Here is a 23,756-nt window from a genome sequence, read left to right as displayed (position 1 = left end):
TAGAGTCTGGGAAATCCAGCCCAGCAGGCCACGCACCCTTGTCTTCTCCCATGTTCCTTCTGGGTTTGTGTGGCAGGTGGAAGCAGGTCACTTCTGTCACCAGGGTTATCTGGCTTCTATTGCCTGCTCTCCCACCCTCTCTTTCTTGAGGGCCCTTTGGAAGTGGCCAGTGGGACAAACGTTATGTCTGTGGATGCTAAAACCAGTTGGCTTCATGATGTGGCAAGACCAGCCAGAATAGGGCTGTTGAGGGGTGGGTGAGATGGACTGTCTTGGTGGGTTATACAGGTCAGACTTGCAGCTGCCCTGTCACGGATTCGGTGTTCCTGGCTATTACTGTTGTTCTAGCCAGTAATTCTGCTTGAGTCTTGAGACGGGGCTTTCTTGTGGGTGTGCTCTCCTCGTGTTCTACGTTTCTGGAGATGGATTTAATGTTAGAAACTGTATTACAAATTGTGCTTTCCTAAGAGAAGGTGACAACCTGGTGGTGGATCACTGAAAGGAGAAGATTTTAATGCAGTAGCTGTGTTTCTCCACTAGTCTATCGAAATACTTGAGTGGTATAAGAATTTCCCTCATTTGTATAGGGTTTTGCTTTGACTGCAGTTCAGAAGCTGCACTTCCAGCTTGTGTCTTTTAATCTGTTTAGGATGAAAGACTGGGTCGTGACAATGAAATCCACAGGGAACAAATGGAGCGACTTGTGCGAGAGGAGTTGGAGCGATGGGAATCAGATGATACAGCATCCCAAATGAGCCATCGATTGGGAACACCCCTCGGACTGAATGGCCAGCCTCGTTCGAGGAACTCTCGGCCATCTTCCTCCCAGTCAGATGGTATTGATGGGGGAGGAGGAAATGGAGGGAGTAACGTCCATGTGTAGAATTAACTTTGCAGGTGGTTCTAAACATATCAGGTCAGTATTAAGCCAGCAAATACACTACCCCACTGTTGCCCAACCTGAGGCGATCATCCTGATCAGACCACTACAGGCCATTTTCACTGGTGGGCAAAAGTAAATATTCTTTTCATTAGGCATTTTCAGACCTATGTAAGCCATAGAATTGTTTAGGTTGGAAAAGACCTTTTAAGATCATTGAGACCAACTGTTAATTGAAGATAGCTTTTCACATCTCATCACATTAGTGAAGCAGAACAGAGGTATTCTTGGACAATCAATAACAAATGTAAAAATTCAGTTATGTGTTACTAGCAGTGAGACTGTCAGCCTTGGAAATGAAAATGCAGGAGACAGAATGGACACTAGGTGTGACAGAATCTACCTGCAAGGAATCTTGGTTCCATAAATGTATTGTTATGAACACTTTCATGATGGCAGCAAGCTTCAGACAAAATAATGTGCTGTTACTAAAGCATTCAAATGAAAGGCTGTGAGTTTTCTGACTTCTATTGGAAAATAGGATTTTAAAATGCTTTTGAAAGCAGTTTTTAAAGGAAGATGGCATCAGGTTATTGTCTCGTTCATTTTAACAGCGGACACTTTTCAAAGAGATAAAACAGCAAGCACTTTTTTTAAGAGTTTTTTCTTATTCTGAGTTATTCTTGGTGTACTAAGATATTTTAATTAACTTAAAATGTTCATTTTTTTCTTGTCTTTGAGAAATGCTGTTTCTTTAAGCAGAAGAAAGTGCACTTAGTTTGTACAACTGTAAATCACATTATTCCATAATAGAAACTGTACACATTGCATGTTTTTGCATTCCAGTAGCATTTCAAAAGTAATATTTGAGAACTGCCTCTTCGCACCCAACTAACATAATGATTTTCAGCTTTGTTGCAAAGTGACCATTTTTTAGTGTTATGTTGTCATTATCTAAGTGTTACTGTGATAAACATTCCACAGGTTCTTAATTAAGTATGGTTACTTTGCAGAAAATATATTATTTAAAAGCACACAAAATTGAAAAACATTAAATTATCCTTGAGTGTGACAGGGAGGGGGGCAAAGAAGTTGCTGACAGTTGGGAAAATCTGATCTCATGCTCTATCAAGTTCTAATTACATCTTGAATATGTAGCCGGTATTTACATTTAACAGAACTACTTGTAAAATTATTGGGTATTTTTCTACATAGGCTTTTCTGCTGAGGGGCAACGCATGATTGCTTTGGAAAGGTGTTTGTAGTATAATCACTGATTTTTAGTATTTAATTTTCTCTGCTTTCTGTGTCATAGAAGCTTTGGTTTTGAAAAGAGATGCAACACTGAAATTGCGTTAGTTTCCTATACAACACGTGGAGGCATAGTGTTTGTAGTTTTGCCTAGCAACGTGTTTCCATATGTGGAATGCCAGTTTAGGAGCGAGGTTGTCAATTGTGCTTGTTTTCCTGAAGATGGCAGTTGCCTTGTATTAAAAGACTTGGAGTTGATGTAAAGGAAAATGGAAAGGTACATAATCACATCTTACCTATTAGTAGAGTGTATAGAGGAAAAAATGCCTATTTAATGAAGTAGCACGTATATGTTATGTTGGTGCTTTTTGTTTCAAAAAACAGTTGTTGCCAGGGGTTAGCACCTCATTCTTGTGGTAGTACTGCTTGGGCAAAGCTTACATCTTGTATATGTTGTTAATATTGCATTGCCTGGGTGTACAGTGACTCAGAATGCCTTCCCTTTAACTAGAGAACTTGCTAAAACTATACAGACTTCATGCCTTTCCATATTTTTAGGTTTACAAGAAACCGTACGCACAGAAACTTAATTAACATAAAGGTGGAGAAGGAGGAAGCTCAGTGTGAAGGTTGGAAGTTCTTAGTAGGTTTGGCTGGAGAACAGAACGACTTAAGGAAACAGGCTGTGATTCTTGTGAAGTATTTTTTCTTTCTGTTGGTTATTTTGTCCTACACTAAGAGGAAATCTTTCAGAAAAGACCCCGTCAACGGCGCACAGCACAGTGGTTAGGGCATTTGTGTGAAATGAGACACTCAGACTAAGCTCTGTCTTGCCTTGATTGAAAGTTTTTGGATGTTAGAAACCTTCCTCAGGAAGGTTTTCCATGTTGGACTGGCATTTCTGACTAAACAAACACAGCAAAAACCCAATACTATACACATGGCCAGCTGATATGCAAGGAAAATAGAAAATAAATCCAAAGTAGTTTAAATATGAATATGAAAACAAGGCTATGTATATCCAAAATGTGTAGTGTGTTGCTATGTGACGTGATTTTCGGCTTGAACTTCGATGCATGCTAACTAATTACATGTGTGTAACATGTAATTGATGTTGGGTTTGTAGGGACAAGTGTTACCTAAATGCTAAGATAGTATTTAAATAATCATGTACTTAAAATCAATTACTTTGGCCAAATGGCCCAACTTGTGTTGTCCAGCAATCAGCTGGAACCTTGCTAAGAACACTTTGTGTGGAGGTTTGTGTCTGTGGCCTGTAAAGCATGTGGCGTGCTGAGGGTTATGGCAGCAGGGACCTGGGGAGTGTGCAGAAGCGATCTAGTTGGCGAGGCAGGGCCTTCCTGAGGGAAAGAAAGAAAGAAACCAGACCTATCAGTCTGGTTTTAAATAGGTTTCCTGTAAAAAAATTATCTTTCAAAATGTAAATTCAAGCAGGCAGTTTATCTTTTATTTGTAGTATATGTTTGTTACGAAAATACTTGCATTCATAGCTCTATTTGTTGAGGTATATTTCTGTAACGTGTCGTTACTTAATAACAAACTTCATCTTGAAGTGCAGTGAGTTTTCATGGGGTACCCGTGTATGTTGACGGTGAGCCTTGCAATAGGTGCATGGCCACTTAACGAATGTTACAAACATTTTATTATTTCATTTTTCAACTTTAGATTATAATATCATTTGTCACTTATTACAAAGGTAAGATTTTTCCATAGTAATATACAGTGTTTGGTCTTATTAGGAAGCTTTTAATTATGCAAGTCTTCTACAGTGATCAAGAATGTATTGATCTGTAAAACTGAGCACTTTACTTCCTAATAAATGTTTTATATCATCTATTAAGCAAACATTGTGCCATACACTTGGTTTGTTTATAACAGAACATTAAAAATGCCACGTATTATTTGTGTGTGTCGTTTCTATCTTGTACCTTATTCTCAGGTCTCCTAAAAGTGTAAAAGGGGAGTACAGGATATAAATGAACAGAAAGGGCTGATCCTACTGCTTTTTTTATTACTTTATTTCACATTTGTGTTTGTGCAAATGCATAGATCTATTTTTCTATTTCAGGTAGCAGCTCCGACTGCTAGTAACTCTGTCCCTTTATTACTTCACTGTTGATAAGTTAACTGCTCTATTCTCGTTCTCTATTCCCTTGTATTTTTTCCACCTTGTTTCAGAGAATCCTACAGCATCTGGAGGGTATAATGGTCCTTGGAAGTCCCAGGCTCACATATAAGCCCCATCATTCTGTCTGGGCAGCTGTCTCACCAGATCAAAAGTATACTATATTAATGAAAATGGAATGCTTAATGTAAATCCACCTCAGTCTTTAATGAAATACATACTGAGTTCATTAAGTACATTAAGCCTTTATCAGTGTGCTATAAAAGTCAGTGTGTGGGAAGTGGGAACCTTTTTTTATTTAATACTGTGTCTGTGCTATAGTGTTGCTGACTTCTGAGAATTTCTTCAGGAAGTGCAGTTTGAGATGCATGGTTGGAATAGGAACCACATAATTCTGCCACATCCCGTGAGCATCACTTAGATGCCTTGTGTATCCAAATACCCTTCTCCAGTAAATCTACATCTGAAAAAAAAAAAAAAGAAAAAAAAGAAAAAGGGAGAAAAGTAAAATTATGATAAAATGTCCGCAAGCAATTGTATATTTAGGCATTGATGGGGCTTTTTTTGGTTCCCCACTTAGACGGAATGTGCAATGTGAGCAGAGAGGATGGTAACTGGAGGTGGAGGACTTCTTCTTCAGAATCCGTTCTGCAAACACTCCTTCAGGAGAGGGTTTATGCTGTTTGTGTCCCTGGCCCCCTCCCCATACAGCATCTCTGTCTCTGCTGGGGTCCTCAGGGCAGTGACAGGCCCCCTAGGAAACTCAGGTAACTGGTGGCAGGAAGATACATAAGCTCCCTGCTTTCAAGAGAGAAGACAGAGCCAGACATTTCAGAGACACTTAAGTCTCATCAGTCTGTTTTCCACGCTGGTTTGCAAGCAACAGAATTCCAGCAATTCATTCTTCCCTTTCTGCACACAAACAAATTAATTCAGAAACATGGCCGTCTTCTGTTTTGCTAAAAGTTTTTTAGTAGTAACTTGGATTATGCCCTGTTTTTTTTTTTTACCTGAAAGATGCTGTGGATGACTGGAAGAAAAATCGCCTCTCAATTGCTAACAAACAAATGATGAAGTATTATTTAGTGAAGCATGCTAAATAGAAGAAAACATTACTGCTGTATACCTCTTCAGTAAGAGTTTAGTTCGTGCTCTGGGTCTTCCAGAAAAGATAGAAAATAATATTTCAAAAGAAAATAGTTTGCAAAACAGTCTTCTACAATGAAGAAATGCAAAAAAAAAAAAAAAAAAAAAAGCTGTCAAACTTTTTCCCCTCTGTGCAATCTTAACAAAAACAGCAGCTTGTGTTCTGGCTTGTTTTCAGGAACATAAGAGCGCATGAGAAGATTTCTGATTCTGGTGTCACAGTAAGTCTGTGTACCTCCTGTGCCTTAAGGATCCTTCCAGGTTTTAAGCACTGATTGCGCAAAGTAGGTACAGAAAGGTGGAGGGACAGAGGTGGAGGGACAGCTTAACAGTTTGGGCAGTAGACTGACATTCAAAAGGGTTGTCCCTCTTTTATATGTGTTGCCTCACCTTGATGTGCTAACACACAAACTCAGCCAGTCCCACCTCGGTTCCAAGGACTGTCACAAACATGCTAGTCCTTAAGTGTCAGCAATGCTAATATAGCAGTGGGATCACAACAAGTCTTCCTCGGACTCAAGATTTCTGGCAGCTCTTTGCATTGCTTCTCCAAGGAGTACTCGGGGAGACTGAAACTGCATCCCAGAAGGCAAAGAGCGGGCCTGAAGGCAGCAAACCTTGTGCTTTTTGTAACAGATGTGAATGTGGACTTGGTGTGAGCAGCTTCCCTGCAGCCAGGTGTTGCGGTGTTTTGGAGCTGGCCTACCAGGAGTGGGATGCTAGGAAGAGAGCAAGAAGTCTTTTGAGACTGAAGGAGTGTACTGGGTTTCTGTGGCTCTCAAGAAGTTATCGGTAATAAATGCAATATTTAGCTTGTTAAAGGACTGGTAGTGACAATTTGCATCAGCCACAGTTTTGCTGGTGATACTTTGACAAAAGTTTAGACCAGTAAACTCATTTGTTTGTGAAGCCTTGAAATGCGTAAAGAAAGATTAGCAGATATTCACAGGGACTAGATGTTCATTGAAATACTAGTTACGGAAAACAAATAAGTATTGAACTGTTACAGAGCTGGAATTTGTTTAACTGCTGTCCAGATTTTGAGACTTCTACTTGTGAAAAAAATCCTTCCACTGGGAAGAGCTGAGCTTTGTTTTCAGGTAAGTCATATTTAAGGTATTTTCAAATTGCTCTTAACAGTACCTTGACTGCCAAAAACATCTGAGTGTGTCTGCACAGGCTGCTCCTTTTCACTGTTGGATGAAGAGTGGTACAATGAAAACTCCGACAAATACTCACAAAAAAAACCCTTCTTCTTTTGGGCTAGACTTGCAATTGCCAGTTCATTCTAGCGTCTGAGATAAGCACGCTTTCCCCTACTGTGGTCAGCTTTTCCTGCAGCAGGGATGGACGCTGTAAGGCTGAGTTCCCTGACTGCCCAGTTACAGATGGCTGTATGCCGAGAGATGCACTCGTGAGGAGCCTCCAGCTGCGGAGGAGCAGACCTGGCGAGCAGCATTTAGTTGTGAACCACTGGGGGCCACCGCTGGGGACCCCGAGGGACAGCCGGGGGCTTTCTGGGCACTCTCCTTCCCCAGCTGGCAGCACCCAGCCTCCCCGCTCCCTCCCAACCGTCTCCTGACGCAGGAGGAGGCAGCCCCAGACCTGAAAAGCTCTCAGCTGAAGCAGGTTTTCATATTTATCGTATGGAAGAGTCATGTACCTGTTGTGGTTTGAAAACTGTTACGTGTTACTGAGCTTCGAATACCGTCACTGTAAAGATGCTGGCCACGCTTGGCTTAGCAGGACTAACTGGCCAGGTAAATGTCAAGAGGAGATTCCTTTGGCAGGAATTCCTTTCCCAAGATGACCCATTTCATTGTAGTGACACTTCTGAAGGACTGAGGTGGATTTAATGAGGCATAGATTTAGAAATTTTAGAAACAGGTAATTTGCCTAAAAATTTGGGGCATTTCTCCCCCTTTTTCTAAGCAGGCAATAAGTCCCCTTGCAAGAGCCTCCAACTTCCATTTTTGAAAAATGGTTGCTTTGCCATCGCGACCCCCAGAAAGCGGGGACAGAATCCTTGTGTGAGTCATGCGTTTATCCTGGTAAGAAATTTCTATTTCTCTCAATGTTCTTACAATGTTAGAGCTGTGTAATAAAGGCCAGCTGGGTGTCCTGGCTTAGTCATTTAAAACAATTAAGTGAAGAAACAGGTTTCACCTGTTTTAACTGTCCAACTGGCTGTTAATACATGCCCAGCAAGCCATAGGAGGGAGGCTTGGACTGGGAGAGAAAAAGCACGTATGTGACATTCAGAAGACATTTCAGAGCCCTTTCTCGATGGCTAGCAGCGAGATGAATGTGGGCTCTATCTGGCAGGAGAACACATTTGAAAAAAGGAGGAAAGTATTCAGACTGAGAGAAGTTGTTTGTGTCTGTAAGCACCAGAATCACACAGACTGAGATTATTTAGAAAATAGAAGTGTGTCGCGTGTAGGATCCGGGGAAGCAGCTCCAGGGGTCCCTGTTGGCATTGCTGCTATTTACACGATCAGATTGTACTCTCTGTGCTGTGTCTTTTGTATAAAAATATACAGCTAAAGACAAAGTGAGTGATTGCACTTTACTGAACGTTCAAGAGACAGAAAAGTGATGTTTATGAAAATAGCATTTACCAGTTAATATTAGAAAACCGCTGCCCTTTTTTTTTTTCCCCCAATTAAATTATGATCTCTTTTGGAAGACTATTTGAATAAAATGCACAGAAAACCTAGCACTATTAGGCTGTAGTGAGAAATACTGAAATTTTTCATCCAGGGAAAAAAAAATAATAATTGAATACTTGTAATACTTACCAGTGTTCCAGAGAAAATCTGCCAACAGAAAATATATAACTACAAATCCATAACAGGGATTGTTTGAAGAGATTTGACTCACCTTAAACTGATGCCACTGTGTGGTTCAGAATCACGTTACCTGAGGTGCCTGTCTGCAGTCATACAGAGCAGGGTATTGCATCCTAAGCACTTGACTCTGTGCCCACTAGGTCAATGGAAATATAACCAATGCCTTACAGGAGGCAGGTGGCTCTTTCATCATACTGGAGAGTGAGGGAATAATTGCAGTGTCGTATTCTTTGAAGAAGGAGAGTGCCCAGAATGTTGGCAAGTCAGCTTTCTTGAGAATGAAATGGTCTGCTTGGACAGCATGACTCAAAACGTTACGGAGGTAAAGATTATTTCTCTTAAAATATGAAGGAAATATATGAGACTGGAGAAGCATGATTTATTTACTTATTTTAACAGACTAGGTTAGTCATTGGTGAGGTTTGGATTTTGCAGCAGGCATGTAGTCAAAAACCAGGGACAAGAACTGATAGAAAGTGTCTGGGTCCATGAACACGTTTTGACCTGCCTGTTCTTGGGTTCACGAGCTGTATGGGTTAATCGGTATGTCTGATAATGTTTTACCCTCGTTTTGTGATTATTTCAATTCCATGTAATTTCTTTTTGGATAAGGATGGTTTTCAGCAGCACTTCAGTAATTGTGCAGCCTTGATGATGCGGTTGTGAAGCGCTTTCATCAGAGACCTAACTGCAAAATGACAGAGACTGCAGAGGCAGTAACTGGGCTGAGCATCAGATGTAAGTTTTCTGTAAGTTTTCTTCTGCAGAAGGCACCTTTGCCCTTTTGCCATGCTCTTTTTCAAGTATTATAGACATCAGGTTTGGGGTGTGGTAAATATGACAATGTTGTCGGACATTGTACCAAATAATATTGTAAGCGTACTGCAAATTTCCAGGGGTTGCACCAAGTTGTTTTAAAGTGTATGTTAGAAACTATTTTTTCAAGTAATCTAGTTGTGTGCCATATCAAAGACCCAGGGGAAGAAACTGAAAAATCTTTTAGCACTCACAAATAAAAACCAAACGTTTATCAGGAGCTTAGCAATACTCACCACATTTTGTCCAGTTGCTTTTGCTAGAGCCATGAAATTGGCTGTATAGGTGCCAGGATGGCAGTAAATCACCACGGTGAAGAAGGCTGCAACTTGGGCTTGAAACTTTTAAAATAAAAACATCAGTTTGTCTTTCACCAGGCCAGAGCTTTCTGGTTTGCCTGGCAGTGTTGCATGTTTGTGTTGTAGTTTACGCTCAAAAAATTCTTTATAGCTGAAGTTTGTTGAGAGACAAGATAAAAATGGGAGGAGAACTGCTTCTGCATGAGGAACAGTAGTTAGTGTGTGGTTGCCCACATGGACTGATGGGTAGGTAAGGATTATATTGATGCATATTACTTTTGCAGAATACTTGTCTATTGCAAAATAATTTATTCATGTGAAGATGATGCTTGGCAAAGTCCTGCTGGGTATTGAATCAGCCAGAGAAGAAATAAGCAGCTGCTCTGTAATATCCACATATATACTTATGCCTAGAACACAAAAATAATCATATGTTAGGATCATATTTTAGTAGCAAAGTCAGTATACTATATCCACAAGGACAGTGATTCTGGAAGAAACAGAATCATTCGAATTTTCAAATATTTTTAAAATTACAGTAACTATATTAAAAACCTGTTAAAAGAACTGCCGAGACTGATCCTACCAGGTAAGTGTAAAAATTAATTTATATTCCCAATGCTGCTTAATAAATGCATTGGGACTGAATCATCCCAATCTGTTCAGTCTATTGGTATATGTCTTAGTCCTTCCATACCTGAAATTCTATCATTGTTACTTTTGCACTTCTGAAACCGTGCATTTGTTTTCAGTCCTGCTTCTTGTAGCCATCTGTTCAGGCACTACATTGCCTTCTTACAATTTTTAATTTCCCTTGTAACCTTCTGTGGAATGCCTTGAAAATAAGTAATTTCAACTGTTTTTTCAAGCGAGGGATTTGTTGATACAGAGTCAGAGAATCACAGAAAATTTGCAGTTGGAAGGGACTCGTGGTTAAGGAATTCTGAGAAGAACTGGACAGAGATGCTTTTCTTCCATAAAGGTGGTTTGGACTTACTAATGGTTTAGACTCTAGAGGTTCATTCATTCAGTTATAGAGTAATAGTAAGTAAAGTAATAGAGGTATTACATTCATTCAGTTGAAAAAAATGTCATTGATCTGTCATTTCCAGAAACTCTGTAACTTCTGGGTTAGCTATCTGTGCATCTCCATTATCTGCCTCTTCCTCTTGTCTTCTGGCTTTTGGTAGTAGTCTATACATTCTGTCATTAAAAATACTTGGCTGACAATATTTTGTGGAGGCTACTTGCTGCCCTTGAATTCATCCAACTGTTCCCACATGTAAAGAAACTGTCATCTTGAGCTCTTAATCTGTAACTACTTAGTCTCTGTGATGAAAAGAGATGGACATTCTTTTTTTTTGTGTGTGTGTGATGTTACTATCTTAATTATTTTCTTTATTCTCTAGTGGATGTATTAATAAACTTTATTGGTTGTCAACGCCAAGTGTCTACCTGACATAAATTCCTCATGGCTTTTATATTTTATTTTTAATCCTTGCTCTGTAATGGAACAACCTCCTGAATTGCAAATCTCTTTATTGATTTTTTTTTTTTGGGGGGGGGATAAGCATACAATCACTGGTAGTAAGGAAGCATAAAGCACTGATTTTTTAAAAGAGAACAATTAAAAGTCACAAATTAATTGTCTATGTTTGTTTTGTTGGGGGTTTTTTGTTGTTTTTTTTTTTAGTTGTTGATGCAGAAAATATTGCAGTGGGACATGTTTACAGTAGAATAAAAATACAAGAGGTAACTGTATTGGTGATAACAAAAAGATCTCTTTTTCTTGTGGTAAAAATGTGTCCCTATCCTGAAACCAGACAGTGGCCAGCTAACTAGTTCTCTGTACCTTGTGTTCAGATCTGGCTTCAGTGGCTTGCATGCTTCCTTATGCTCCACATTCCTTGCAGAATGGGTTGTCACTCTGTCCCTCAGTAGGGTGCTTTTCTACAATTACCTCGATGCCTTCTGGAAAACTCAAATTAAACAAATATCTTTCCTCTCAGGTAGCGAATGTATGGCCTGCAAGTTTTTTATTGTATCTACCAGCACAGAAGTCAGGAAAGAAGATAACGCTTCTTACACAGCCCAAAGCAGCCAGACGGCCATAGTGACTTTGTCAGCAAAACACGTAAGTCCGTAGCAAGAACTACCGAGTCACTTAGGCACTTGCTAAATCTTTGGTTGAACCAACACGATTTATAAAGCCTACGGACCCTGTGAAAAAGAACAGACCCAACTCCTGAGTCAGCGTAACTCGTGGGCCTTTTAGATGTGTCATTCAAAATGTCAGTCGTATGTATCATGTAGATGTCCAACTACATGTAAATATTTTGCAGAATCAATTAAATAACTTGCTTGCTAACAGCAGTTTTGAAAACAAGGCAGCAACTCTGAAAATGAGATTTGCTTTCTGTAGTGTCTAGCCTCCTGCTTGCTTCATCAATAGCCATTAAAATTGTTCTACCACCAGGCTGACTAACCCATTTAAAGTTCCATTGGAATAATTCTTTATTCCAACAAAATTGTTCCAACAACTTATATTCTTGATTATTAAATACTTTTTTAGCTACTTCTCTGTGGCTAAAAAATAAGAACTGTGCCTTTCATTAAAGGAAATAGCTTGCTGAAAGCTATATAAAGACATATAAATACAAATATAAACAAGCAAACAATTAAAAGGGAGTTATGAAATTCCAAATATTTTCTTCCTTGACGAAAGTAGCATAACAGTGTAATCTTAAGGTAAGTCACTCTTTAGTTAGTCTTACCAGACACATGATTTGCATAGTCAGTGAAGGCTATTTTTCTCTTTTTCATCATTTGTAATTAGGACAAAGTGCTTTCAAATGAATAAGCCTCCTTCCTTTGTAGCAAAACAAAACCCCTGTAGATAGTAAGCCTTGTTACTGTTTTCTGCATGGGTAATATTTTTGAAGCTTCGCGTATTTCCTAAGTTTAAAGAACTAAAATTGTGAAATCTCAGTCTGAACTTCCACGCGTTACCCACAGTCTGTGACGTAGTAAATCCTTAACAAAGTTTGCTGATGCATCACAAATAAAATGTAGTTTCAGAAACGTATGCAAACTGGATGTATAAATTTCAGGGCAATGGGAAATCCACTAGATCTTTAGCTACTTGTATAGTTATTGTAGTTGGTTTTTATTTTTGTTTTCTTTTAAACTGCATTTATTTCCAAATTGGATACCAATTATTTCAGTTTCGTCAGTGGCCTTCTACACACTGAAAGCTCTCATTTAATACAGGTTTTCTTCTTAGGCTGCTATCAGTACTTAGGTTACCTTTTACTTTTTTCCTCTTCTTAATAAATAAACAGAGCTTTTCCAGGCTTCTCCCACGTGAGGCATTCAGAACCTGTGTAAGTTTAAAATATTTTTCCTAAAATGTGAACACTTGAACGATGTATGCCAACACTGACTAACCGTTCCATTTTTGGGGTATTGTGTATGTAAATTCACAGTAAATTTCTTCTGTAAATGGTCTTAAGGATTATTCAGGCCATTTACACCTTCTGATGAGTGAGCTGCAAGACTACATCCCTACAGAACCAAATAAATAATTCAGTTGAGAGCGGTGTTATCAAATCTGTCACTAGTAATCTGTTTAGTAGGTGCTGTAATTGCACCTATTCTTCAACTGCAACAAAGCCTGTTACAGAAGTGAGAACTCTGATAGAAGTCTTAGCATGTTGAACCCATCTTTATTTGACAAATGTATGTGTTTGTCAATAGTACTTTGAATTCCCTTGAAAAGATGCAGTTTTCTATTTAAAAAACCCACCTAATTGGATGTCTTTCCTATAATTATTTAGTACTTTGAAAACGGCACTGCAGTCATTTACTGTTGTAAAATAAGCCAAAGAGGAGGAAGTTGCTTCCCAAGCAGCACTGGGCAGAACGCTTGGAAATACTAGCTGTGTCTAGCCAGTTTAGTATCTGTTCTTGCCTGTTAGGCAGCGATTAGGTGCTTGCCAGTAACAGAATCTATGGCTGGGAGATTGTAGCAGCTGATTAAACAGATTGAAAAGTTGAGCTTTAGGCAAGGAACAAAAAGAATGTTCATACTGAGCAAGTCAGAAATCAGTACCTCACCTGACTTATGCAGGTATTTGGGGGAAACCCCCTTCTCACTAGGTCCGTGGTTTGCTTAGGAGGAACAAGGGTTAATGAAAACATAACCCCCCTGCTATTTAGCAAAGCTATGCTATTAATTACAGCAAATGGAGCATTCATTACAAGGAACAAGGAATTACTTTCAGTTACTGGCACTGAAAATTTAAAAACCTTACCTTCTGTACTGAAGGCAATAAAATTTAAAAGCATAAGCTTGTAAGATTGTTGTTATCTTAAAGCTTCCTTCAAACTAATCAATTCAAAGGAATTATAGTACCTCTTTAGAAAATAGCAACCCTCAGCTTGTGATTTATTTTTAATTATTTTAAAGTAGTTCAGACAGAGGATTTAAAAGAAAAATCTTCAACCAGATTGAGTAATTTCACATAAAACCTAAACATAAGTAAGTCTTTTTCCTAAAGTCCAGATTAAATCACTTAATGTTAAATGTAAGCAAACTGAAACAGGAATTTTCATATGCAGAAACACGTTTTCAGTCCAGTTAGTGATATAATCAGAATGATTAAATTCTGTACATCATGATTGTTTAAGGCTAAGTTCAAATGACAAAAATCTCAGGAAAACAATGGTATCAGGCAGTTCTGTCATTTTAAGCCCGAGCAATGCCTGAGTCTTAACACTATAAACCACTTGATCCACGGTACCCTATCGCTAAGGTCCTGCCAAAAGGAGCAAATGTCAGGGATAATTCAGCTCCTAAGCCAATTGCAGTGGAAACCAGGGATCATATCAAGACCAATTTGGAGCAGATTAATGAAAAAAGGGCTTAATGAGCCGTGTACCCCTAAAAGAATGCTTGTAAAATCCACCCCTAATGAGGGTGGGGAGATAGACGAGATTGTGAGAAACAAGTCAGGACCATTAACCTTGGGGTATTACGAGATCCTTGGGACTCTAATTCTTGTCACAAGGTCAAGCTTTTACAAAGCAATTATTAAGGATCTTTATAGTATCAACATACAGACACACACACATACTCAAAGCCTTTTAACGTCGGGGATTCTAGACTCATTTCCCTTCTCCAACTAATCACATTTATTATTTTTTTTCCTGCTTTCCTTGTTCATAAAGGTACCTATACAGGTGATGTATCTCTTGGCTTGTGCAACCAGTATAATTGTACTATTCAGTGCCCAAACAAAAGCAGGGAACCAAAGTTTTATTTATTATTTCACTTCTGCCTTTCTCTCAGCTTGATTTGTATGCCTTTCTGTTGGAATGAATAAAGAAAGAAAAATTCTCACCTCTGCCATAGTGGGTCTGCTGATCTAACTTTAATTTTGAATGAGGACAGGTTGGCATTAGTGCCCACTGCCAATTTGAATTTTTCCAAAGTACAAGAAAATAGTCTGTCATGAGTGATCACATTTAAGCATTTCATTAGTCCTACTACTTCTGAGCCAGATACATATGGAGAGTAGAATGTTAGATAAAAAGAGAAAAATATAATCTTAGTGTGACAGTGAAGTCTGGTATCACTACTACTGTAATTTCTGCTCATGCGACTAAGGTATAAAATGTTATAAATCTCATTATGGAGTTGCAAGAGCTCAGCTAACAGTTTGACGGCTAGATTGGGCTGCTGTCAGTTCATTAGTGTGGGGGCATTCTCATTAAAATCGTTGGGAGCAAATAAGCTAAAAAGTGATGCACTTAGGAGTAGCAGAGTCTACTTTCATTGAGATGAACAGGAATTCTTCCTGGGCAGCAGCTCTTGGGTTTGCTCTGGCCATATGGGCCACTTCGGTGGAAATGCAATCATACAGGCAGTATTTTAACTTCTCTGCAGAGTGAAATACAGAGTTGAGTATTGGACAGTGCAGGAAGAAACATTTGTTTTGCATAAATACATTCTTATAGATGGCCAACTGCTAAAATGAGTAGTGTAAAGCAAGAATAGCTTAGGAGTTGCCAAGAAACTGTGAAAGTTTTCAAAATGTATTTTAACCTAATTTGATTATTTCATTTCTCAGAAGCCACCATTGTATGCTGAAATTTATTTTATTTTCAGATTGGAACATAGTCTCTGTGATTATATTTATAACTCTTTAAATGTTGAAATGTTAAGGACCACCTACAACTACCTGGACTGTAGAGTTTTACAGTTTTAAATCCGGGCTGATCAAACCCCCACCCTCACCCCCCACCCCCCCAGACAGCTTTTCTAATTCCACTTTAATGTCTGTGTAGTATGGGGGCCTGGAGTAGTTTTTCTGCCAATTTCTTCGCAGCAACCACATAGCTGTTATCTCCTCACTGTTTCTGCTTAAAAAGGAAAAATGTGTCAGTAAACTAAAGGTACAGAATACTTTCTGCCAATTTTTGTACTTGAGGCTTTCATTTTCCCCAGCAGCACTTCATCTCACTATCAAGGCAATACAACAATTAGTGATTAGGTCAGCAAGAATCCTGAATTCATGTGTATCCGAATGTGAAGGTTAGAACACAGTGGCTGTCCAAAAGCTTAGATCCTTTCATTTCCTTATAAGTAGCATCCTAGCTCTGAATGTTCTGGAAAGATAAAATATGAATTGAGATAAAAGATTAATAAATCTGTTAATGCAAAACACAGGTGAAATAGTTGAACAAAAAGAGTTGAATTTTACAATCCACATTTTACCACCAAGAATGATGGGGCATTCTCAGAGGTATATGTCTCAGCATTCTAACCATTAGTTAGAATTCTAACTAATTTCATTCTCAAGAAAACAGTCACAGCACAAAACTGTTCCCTTGAAAGTTGTGTTCTTGATTTGCATCTCTGTAGTCTTCTGCATCAAGGAAGGAGTGAAAGGAGAGATTCACACTGGGGCAATTCCATCAGACAGAGGCTTAAATGAAGCAGGAATAAGGAATTCATAAAGCCACATTATCTTCTCTGTATGCTTCGTGGTTTGTGATCATTGCCACTATCAAGGAAGCTGCACGGGTAAGTAACAAAGTATTTTTATTTAACACAGCACATATTTCTTTTGGGTTTCATATTTAATGATGCTGGATGTAGCTGATAGGATGAGCACTGTGATTCAGCTTTCAGAAATTTAACAAAGGACTTCCTATTTTCAGGATGTGAAGAAGTTCCCCTGAGTTCTTTAGGAGGCTAAAATACAGTATTATGTTACAGTCTGAGCAGCTCTGAGCCAAGCAGCAAAGTGTTAATTGTATCCACAAGCACTTATGGATGCAAGCTATGAAATGTCAGCTTGAATATCTGCTTCAGTTTAATTATTTTAATAACGACTGACCTAATTCTTGAATTAGTCATCAAGTTTTAATATATCGAAATATCACGCAGTGTTTCAGTAGAACACTGAAATGGCAAGGTGAAGATTTTTTCAATTTTTTTAATAAAAAGGTTGGGGTTTTGAAGAAAACACATACAAAATGTCAAGAATTTCAAATCTCAAATGCAAACTTTTTCATTCTTTGTGAGAAAGATAGCAGAAGCTGGGAGGCTTTTAAACACTTGCAAACATGGAGAGGAGAAATCTTCAAAAATAATTCTGTGGGTCTTTTATGTATGATACCTGCCTGCTCTGACAGTTTGTTTACAGCTGTCTATATAAATCTCATACAGATTTTTAGACGTATCCTCTAAATTTGCAGTAAACCTAATTTAGCCTCAGAGATTTTTAACAAAATATTATTATAATTATATTGGAAGTAGATTAACATCTTGCAGATAACATATTATTGTTGGTTATCCTTAAGCTGTGAAAAGTTTTGTCATAAAGGAACCATCTTGTCTTACCAGAAGGACTGCCACATGTGTATATTTCAATGCTCCAACAGTTGTGTCTTCAGTAGTGACACTCTCCAAAAATTCAGGATTGTTGTGTGGCTCACATTCATAACCTGCAAAACCCTGAAACAATACTAAGCATCAAAAATTCCTAAGGTAAGATTTAATAAAAGGGTACAGAATGCTCTAAGACTAGTTCTATGGAAAGTCTTGAAAGAGCAGTAACACAGGTACTATTGATAACAAAACAAAAAAGCCCTGGCACTGCCAAAAGGACCAAAGGGTTAAAGTCTTCAGGTTAGGACTTGATCTATGGTTCAGCGCGTTGGTTCATTCCATTAGAAAGATGTAAAGTGAGAAAGAAGACAGTTCAGTTATTACCAAGTTTGGATTTGAACGGAGATGATACACTCCCCACATATTTTTAAAATTAATGTTAAAATAGGCCCTTGACTCAGAAACTGAACTATGTATACAATGAATAACATACCTGTATATATCTGTTCCCAACAGCTGCAACTCGACGGAAATGGTTGGCTGTTAATTCTAACCAGGGTCCCACTAAACCCTGAAGACGGAGGAAGGGCATTCGGACTTCAAAGCACCATTCACCAGGCCTTTCCTAGCCTGGGAGCAAGTGCCAGCATATTTAGGTAAATTATTTCCTGCAAACCATTTCATAATAGACCTGGAGGATCTGAATTAAATGAAAAAAAAAAAATGTTGCCATTTAAATCGAAGTAGTCACATGGTAATGAAAGCAGCAACTTCCCATAAGCTGTATGGGAAGCTCTTGCCTTGAGGGATAGGTGTTTTACACAGCAGGGTAACGTCTCAAACGTTACCGTGATAGGGAGCCACAGCTCATTTAAGCAATATTTTATCTTTTATAACCAGATGGGATCTAATTAAAATATAATATTTTTTTTCTTTACAAACACAATCAACATCGTGCAAAGGGAAAGTTTAAGTCTGTGTTAGTCAGTGCCTGTTGCTGTGACCAGGACCCCCAGTTGCTGAAGGCTCACCAACCTAAAGTACTGTAAAGCATTATGAGCAGTGCCCTGGGACACCTGGCCTGCTGTCAAACACTCTGAGTATGGAATGGCAAGGTGGGGGAATGGAAAAGATGATTGTCCTCTCTTGCCTCAACATCCTGAATGTAAAAGCAAAACCAGAACTGGCATTCGGTTTCTGCATATATCCTTCCCACCCTCCCTTCTGTGAGAAATCGTGCCTTGAATAACTAACACGCATGCAAATCTAAGAAGTATGAAGCATGTCAGTAGGAATCCTGATGTCCTTTTCAATGTCTAAATAGCTTTTATGAAATACATTACCACTGACTTTAAATGCTTATGTAAAATCTGAGGAAAAGAGTAGGTTAGGATTTAGTGCTCACATGATATTTGTCGAGGATAAATTATTTTCCTGGCAAGCAGCTGAATAAAATTTTTCCTGTTGGTGGTTTGATTGCTAAAATAACATTATAAATATTGTCCCAAGGAAGACTTGCAGAAAATACTGCTGAATCTCCAGCTTTTTTTTCTTTCCAGAAATAATTGGAATCTCTTTATTAAAATATTATATACATTATTTATAAATTCTAATGGTGTAAACGAAGCAGGTGAAAACAGAGGTTGGTTAACTCCTAAAAACAAAGCAGAGAGAAAGCTGTAAGGTAACACTTTGTATAAGGTAATACTATGACCTGTACAAGGTATTACTATGACTATTCTCTTGAATCTCAAACAGAAAAGACACTTTGAAGAAAAAGCAGATAAGCAAAAACTTCAAGATATAGCCAACCCGATGAAGCTATCCTAAATGATGGGTTGTTTAAGCCTCAACCAAATCGTTTCCATGGAATTATGGTATGGGAGATAGGACAACAATTCCATGTACAAAAATTATCCATAGATCAATATACAGAAATATATTCAATATATATTCATATATATTGATACCAACATATGGAAAATGTTATACAGAGGTTTTATCACAGTAAGCTTAATACCTGACATGTCAGTGCAAGTCTGCATGGAATGACTCATTTAATTTTAATGCAGAATATGTCCCTTAGGGGACATAAACAGCAAAGGCAGTTATTTACCTCTACTGCATATCCAGAGGTACGCTTATCAAAATGTTTCCAGAAAGCTCATGTGCATCTTCCATTGCAGCCAAAATATCTAAAAGCCTAAGAATAAACAAAACCATTCTGAAAGAAATCTGGAGAAGTAAATGAAATGATGTAAAAGCAAAGTAAAAATTGGCTTGCTTATCTAGATAATAGATACTGCGCAGAGCGTGAAGTGAAATTCTGTCCAAATTAAAGATTTATTCAGTCACTAAGTACAGCTGGAACAACCATTTTGAGAAACCTGGTTTTCATTTTGCCAGTCTCTTCTAATTTTCTACCATCTTGGAAAAGTCTTGAATTTAAATTTATACTAAAAATAATATTTCTGCTCTACAAAGTATGTCACTGAACATCAAAGTGCCTAATCTGAGCAAAGAAACGCCATGAAGATGCAATGTACGTGTCCCAAATTCTGGGTTTGATTGGTAGCCATGTAGAATGCTTAGGGTTATTATATCTATTCACCCATAGCAAAACTGTACAGTCATTTGCTGCTTGCTGACGTGTCTATAGATGGTAAATACAGCTGATGTGGAACAAATCTTTTGCTTGAACGCTTTGGAATATTTGCCATGCCAGTGCATCCCACAATTGTGTAAAGGCTGCGTCTCGTAATCCCACGCAAAACAAAACCAGAATTATTCTATTTGTGTAATAATTTTGTTAATTTGAATGTCTGTCCATTTTGATATATTGTAAAATGAAAATCTGCCAAGAACTGATGAAAGCCCTGAGTACTAAAAAAATATGATTTCATATTTGGCTCTAATTGTTAAGTACATGCATAGAAATACGTGAGGTCAGGCTTACAGTTCAGCCACACCAGTGTGAATGTAGAGCACGTCTGTAGAGTATTAAGGTGACTGCCTCCTGATAATCTAAGAAGAAATTTTTATTTTCAGAAACTTAAGTTATTTTACCAAAGTATAAATTAACAGCCAACTATTTTCCAATGCAAGAGTCAGGTAGAAGGATTTTAAAACTTACTAGTCTCATAACCTATTTTCTAAAAACTGAGTACATTTAAATAACTAAATACAGAAATATTAATGATCAAGCAAGTTCTGTACTTTCCTCAGTTTTTCAGGACTCTTTGTAATGTTGAGGATCTCTTTAGTGTTACTCTATTTGTGCCTGTGTTCTCAAAGTCGCATGTGTGTTTTCCCTAAAATTCAGGTCTATGTCAACACCTTTCTGTACAAGGCCCCCTTCTAGCTAAACTGGAAATTGAAAATGTCAGGTGTGCTATTGTGTCTGTGAACCTATAATTTTATCTCTATTACACTATTTCAACTTTTACTTTTCCATTTGTTTGTTGGATGCTTATGTAGAGTTGTAACAAAGCTGAACAAAAAAGGGTATGAAGCAATGTTTTTTTGAAAACACCTACTTGATGATATCTGTTAAAATATCAGCTAATTTTTGACAACATCAAATGCCACTCCACAAATCTGTAGCAGATGCTGTGGAAAGTAACAGTGGCTTCTGCAGAAAATTCATGTCTTGGCTATAGAAAAGCCACATCTTGACTACTGATTTGTGGGAAAGCTGTTGGTGCTGGGTCCCAACAACTGGCTGCTGCTGCTGTGCCACAGCTGGGGGCAGGCACTTCTGGCTGCAGCAAAAGCCCATGAGAGCACGGCTTAACAACCCCGCTCAGGGCAAGACATGTCTTTGTTGAGATGCGAAAACTCAATTTGCAGTTATGTTTGGGATGCAGTTCTACAGCTGTTTCCTTTCAGGCAGTTCAACTGTGAATAAGAGTGTTTGATTAATGTTATTCCACAGGAACCTGCTTCACTTGTTTCAAAACTCACAGCGAAATATTTCAGAGCACAGCTGCGGGTTGCCCTTGCAGAAAGTCTCGTTCCATGGTACCCATCGCAAGGGTTGCAAAGGGAGGCTAGAGAACAATGTAGGTTTTTTTCCTATTCCCCTTCCCCCTCACTCCTCTGCCTGCTGCCATTGCCCTAGGTCTGCACTACTGCTTCCAACCCGAGTATCTCTGACAGGAGAGAGACGCATGCATTCAGACTGCTGTTCCAGTGCTGCCGTTCAGCCTTGAATCATTTTTGACTACAACCATCCTGGAAAGAGAGGTGTAAGTCTCATGAAGAAAGAAGATTTTGTAAGTTTCTCGAAACTCTGCTCGAGGCAAAAGATGAAAAGTACTGAAGCGCAGGGAAAAAAAGGCAGAGGGACCTCGGCTGTCCTGGGTGTGTGACAGCAGCTTGTCCTGCGGTACCTCAGCACTTGCTGCCTTCTGCAGGAGCTGAGCTCACTGATGGTGGTGTAGAAAGAAAACCTGCAGGAAAATTGGCGGGACACCACGCTTCACCGGGCGAGTGGCTGACTTTAACACACTGTCATTTAAACGCAACATTAATACATTTGGAGGTGGAAATGTGTAATGCTGATTTGTGCTATGGTTTACTTTATGTTTTCTATTAGTAGGAGAGCTGGCACAGTTAACATTGGTTGATATCAAAATGAACCAGAGCCGGACAGTGCTGAGGCATTTCCATCCGCGGCTGTGTGCCACCCACCCAGCCCAGGGCAAGTCTTGCGGCAGCAACAAGATGAACAGCAGACACCCAAGGAAGAGCTGCGCAGTTGGCCTCTGTGCATTTCTATGCATTTGCTTTATGCGTAACTAGGCAAGTAAAACCCGTTGCAGCGCGATCACTGTTTTCCAGCAGTTTAATTCCATGTCAGATGGCAACGCCATTGCGGTCCTGCCCTTCCCCCTCACCTGCCTGAGGAGCAGGGGCGGGGCATAGAGCAGGCAGGCGGGCGGTGATTGGTTGCGGGGTGCAGCTGCTGAGTGGTGATTGGTGGCTGGCAGGCACGAAGGCTCTGCCCTGCTGCGTTATAGCTGAGAGCAACTGGGGCGCAGCAGGCCTCACTAGGCCTCGGCCCCTGCTCCCTCCATTCGTCTCACAGGGCAAAACCTCACCTCAGGGCCACTGATGTAGCCTTGCTGCAATGTGCAGGCTGAGCTGTGTACAAGGAGATAACCAAGCTCAGCTGTGAGGGGGAGGCTAAGCCCCGGGTGTGGGCTTGTCGTGGCAGAGGGGAGGAAACTGGTGAAGAAGTAGAGTTAGGCAAGTGTTCCCCCGTGATGGTGCTGTACTGCCGACCTCCTAAACAAATGCAGGAGCAGGGATGTCCGGCGAGGAGTCTGTAGACCGCAGACGCAATAAGGTGACAGGTCTTCAAAATAAAGCAAATTTTATTGCATGAAGTGACAAGGGGGAAGAGTGATAAGGGCTAAGATCCTTGTTGGAACTGCTGCTGCATCTGTGCCAAGTGGAAGGAGATGAACTACCATGGCCTGGGGGGAAAAGCTGCCCTGCCAGGAAAGGGTTACTGCAGCCTACAGACCCTTACAGATGGGGTAGCTGGTGGTTGGTGGTTGTACACCTGAAACTGGTCACCATAAAAAAAAAAAAAAAAAAAACAGACAAACAACACCTTAAAAACTCACAGCAGCAGCAATAGCAGGACAGTGAAGATGACTTGCTGTTACACAGAGAAAATGCACGTTTTGATACAAGGGTTATGCAAACTGGCTGCGTAAGAAAGCACACAGTCACTTTTACTTAAAAAGTAGTATTTCTACCACTTGAGCTTGGTAAGAAAAAAACTTTCAGCATTAATCAAGTACACTCTAGAGCAGTAACGATTCCTAAATAGAAGAGGGCATGAGATGTGCACAGGGATGGAGAGGATGGTTTTGTTACTGTCTCACACGGACTGTGACCATGTTAGCAGTTGGGACTGCATTGGTGTCCTGATAACCATCACTTTGGACTGAATTACTTGCCAGCAAATGTAAGTGTTAGTTAAAGTATGGAACCATTTTTTTGGGAGGGGTTAAGCTGTTTAACAATGAAACTAATATTTAACTAATTCATAGCTAGCACATGCAGAAAGAATGAGTAGTCTCTTGAAGAAATAAATAGTTGCATACTTCTTATGGCAAAGAGAGCTGAGGCATGCTAGACATTTCAGCAAAGTGCATTAATACTATTTAATATACAAGGATGGCATTCACATTGTTGACTTGTGCAATCAAAAGTACAAAGGAAGGTCTCAAAAAAGAGTAAAGTCAATTGCTAGTTGGTTTATCAAACTACTGAACAGTAGGAAATGCATTTTTCATTTTGGTTTTAAGAGAACTTCTTCATGAAGTGCAGTTTCAGGTATGCAATGGTAAGGAATATTACTGTCATGCAGGCAAGAGCCAGGTGGTTCTGCCACAGGCCCCAGCTACTCGCATCAATTCCTTGATTTTTCAGATATTCATCTCCAGTACACAAC

At 39.3% G+C, this 23,756-nt stretch overlaps 2 protein-coding genes across 3 annotated transcripts in view; one reads left to right on the top strand and one right to left on the bottom strand.

Annotated features, from left to right (window-relative positions):
- The window catches only part of PKD2 (polycystin 2, transient receptor potential cation channel), a 27,416-nt gene extending 23,363 nt beyond the window's left edge, over positions 1–4,053 (top strand). For both annotated transcript variants that reach the window (XM_080410512.1, XM_080410511.1), the window contains exon 15: positions 650–4,053. In XM_080410512.1, the coding sequence (XP_080266638.1) occupies positions 650–883 (234 nt within the window). In that variant the 3' untranslated portion in view covers positions 884–4,053. The remainder of the gene's footprint in view (positions 1–649) is intronic.
- Positions 2,845–23,756, bottom strand: part of ABCG2 (ATP binding cassette subfamily G member 2 (JR blood group)) — a 49,472-nt gene continuing 28,560 nt past the window's right edge. The window contains exon 15 of the mRNA XM_080371464.1: positions 2,845–23,756. Coding sequence (XP_080227590.1) covers positions 23,606–23,756 — 151 coding nt within the window. The 3' untranslated portion in view covers positions 2,845–23,605.

This window comes from Falco punctatus, assembly GCF_963210335.1.
Source record: "Falco punctatus genome assembly, chromosome: 1".
Taxonomy (NCBI): domain Eukaryota; kingdom Metazoa; phylum Chordata; class Aves; order Falconiformes; family Falconidae; genus Falco; species Falco punctatus.
The sequence above is the reverse complement of the archived record's forward strand: the minus strand, read 5'-3'. Positions and strand labels throughout refer to the sequence as shown.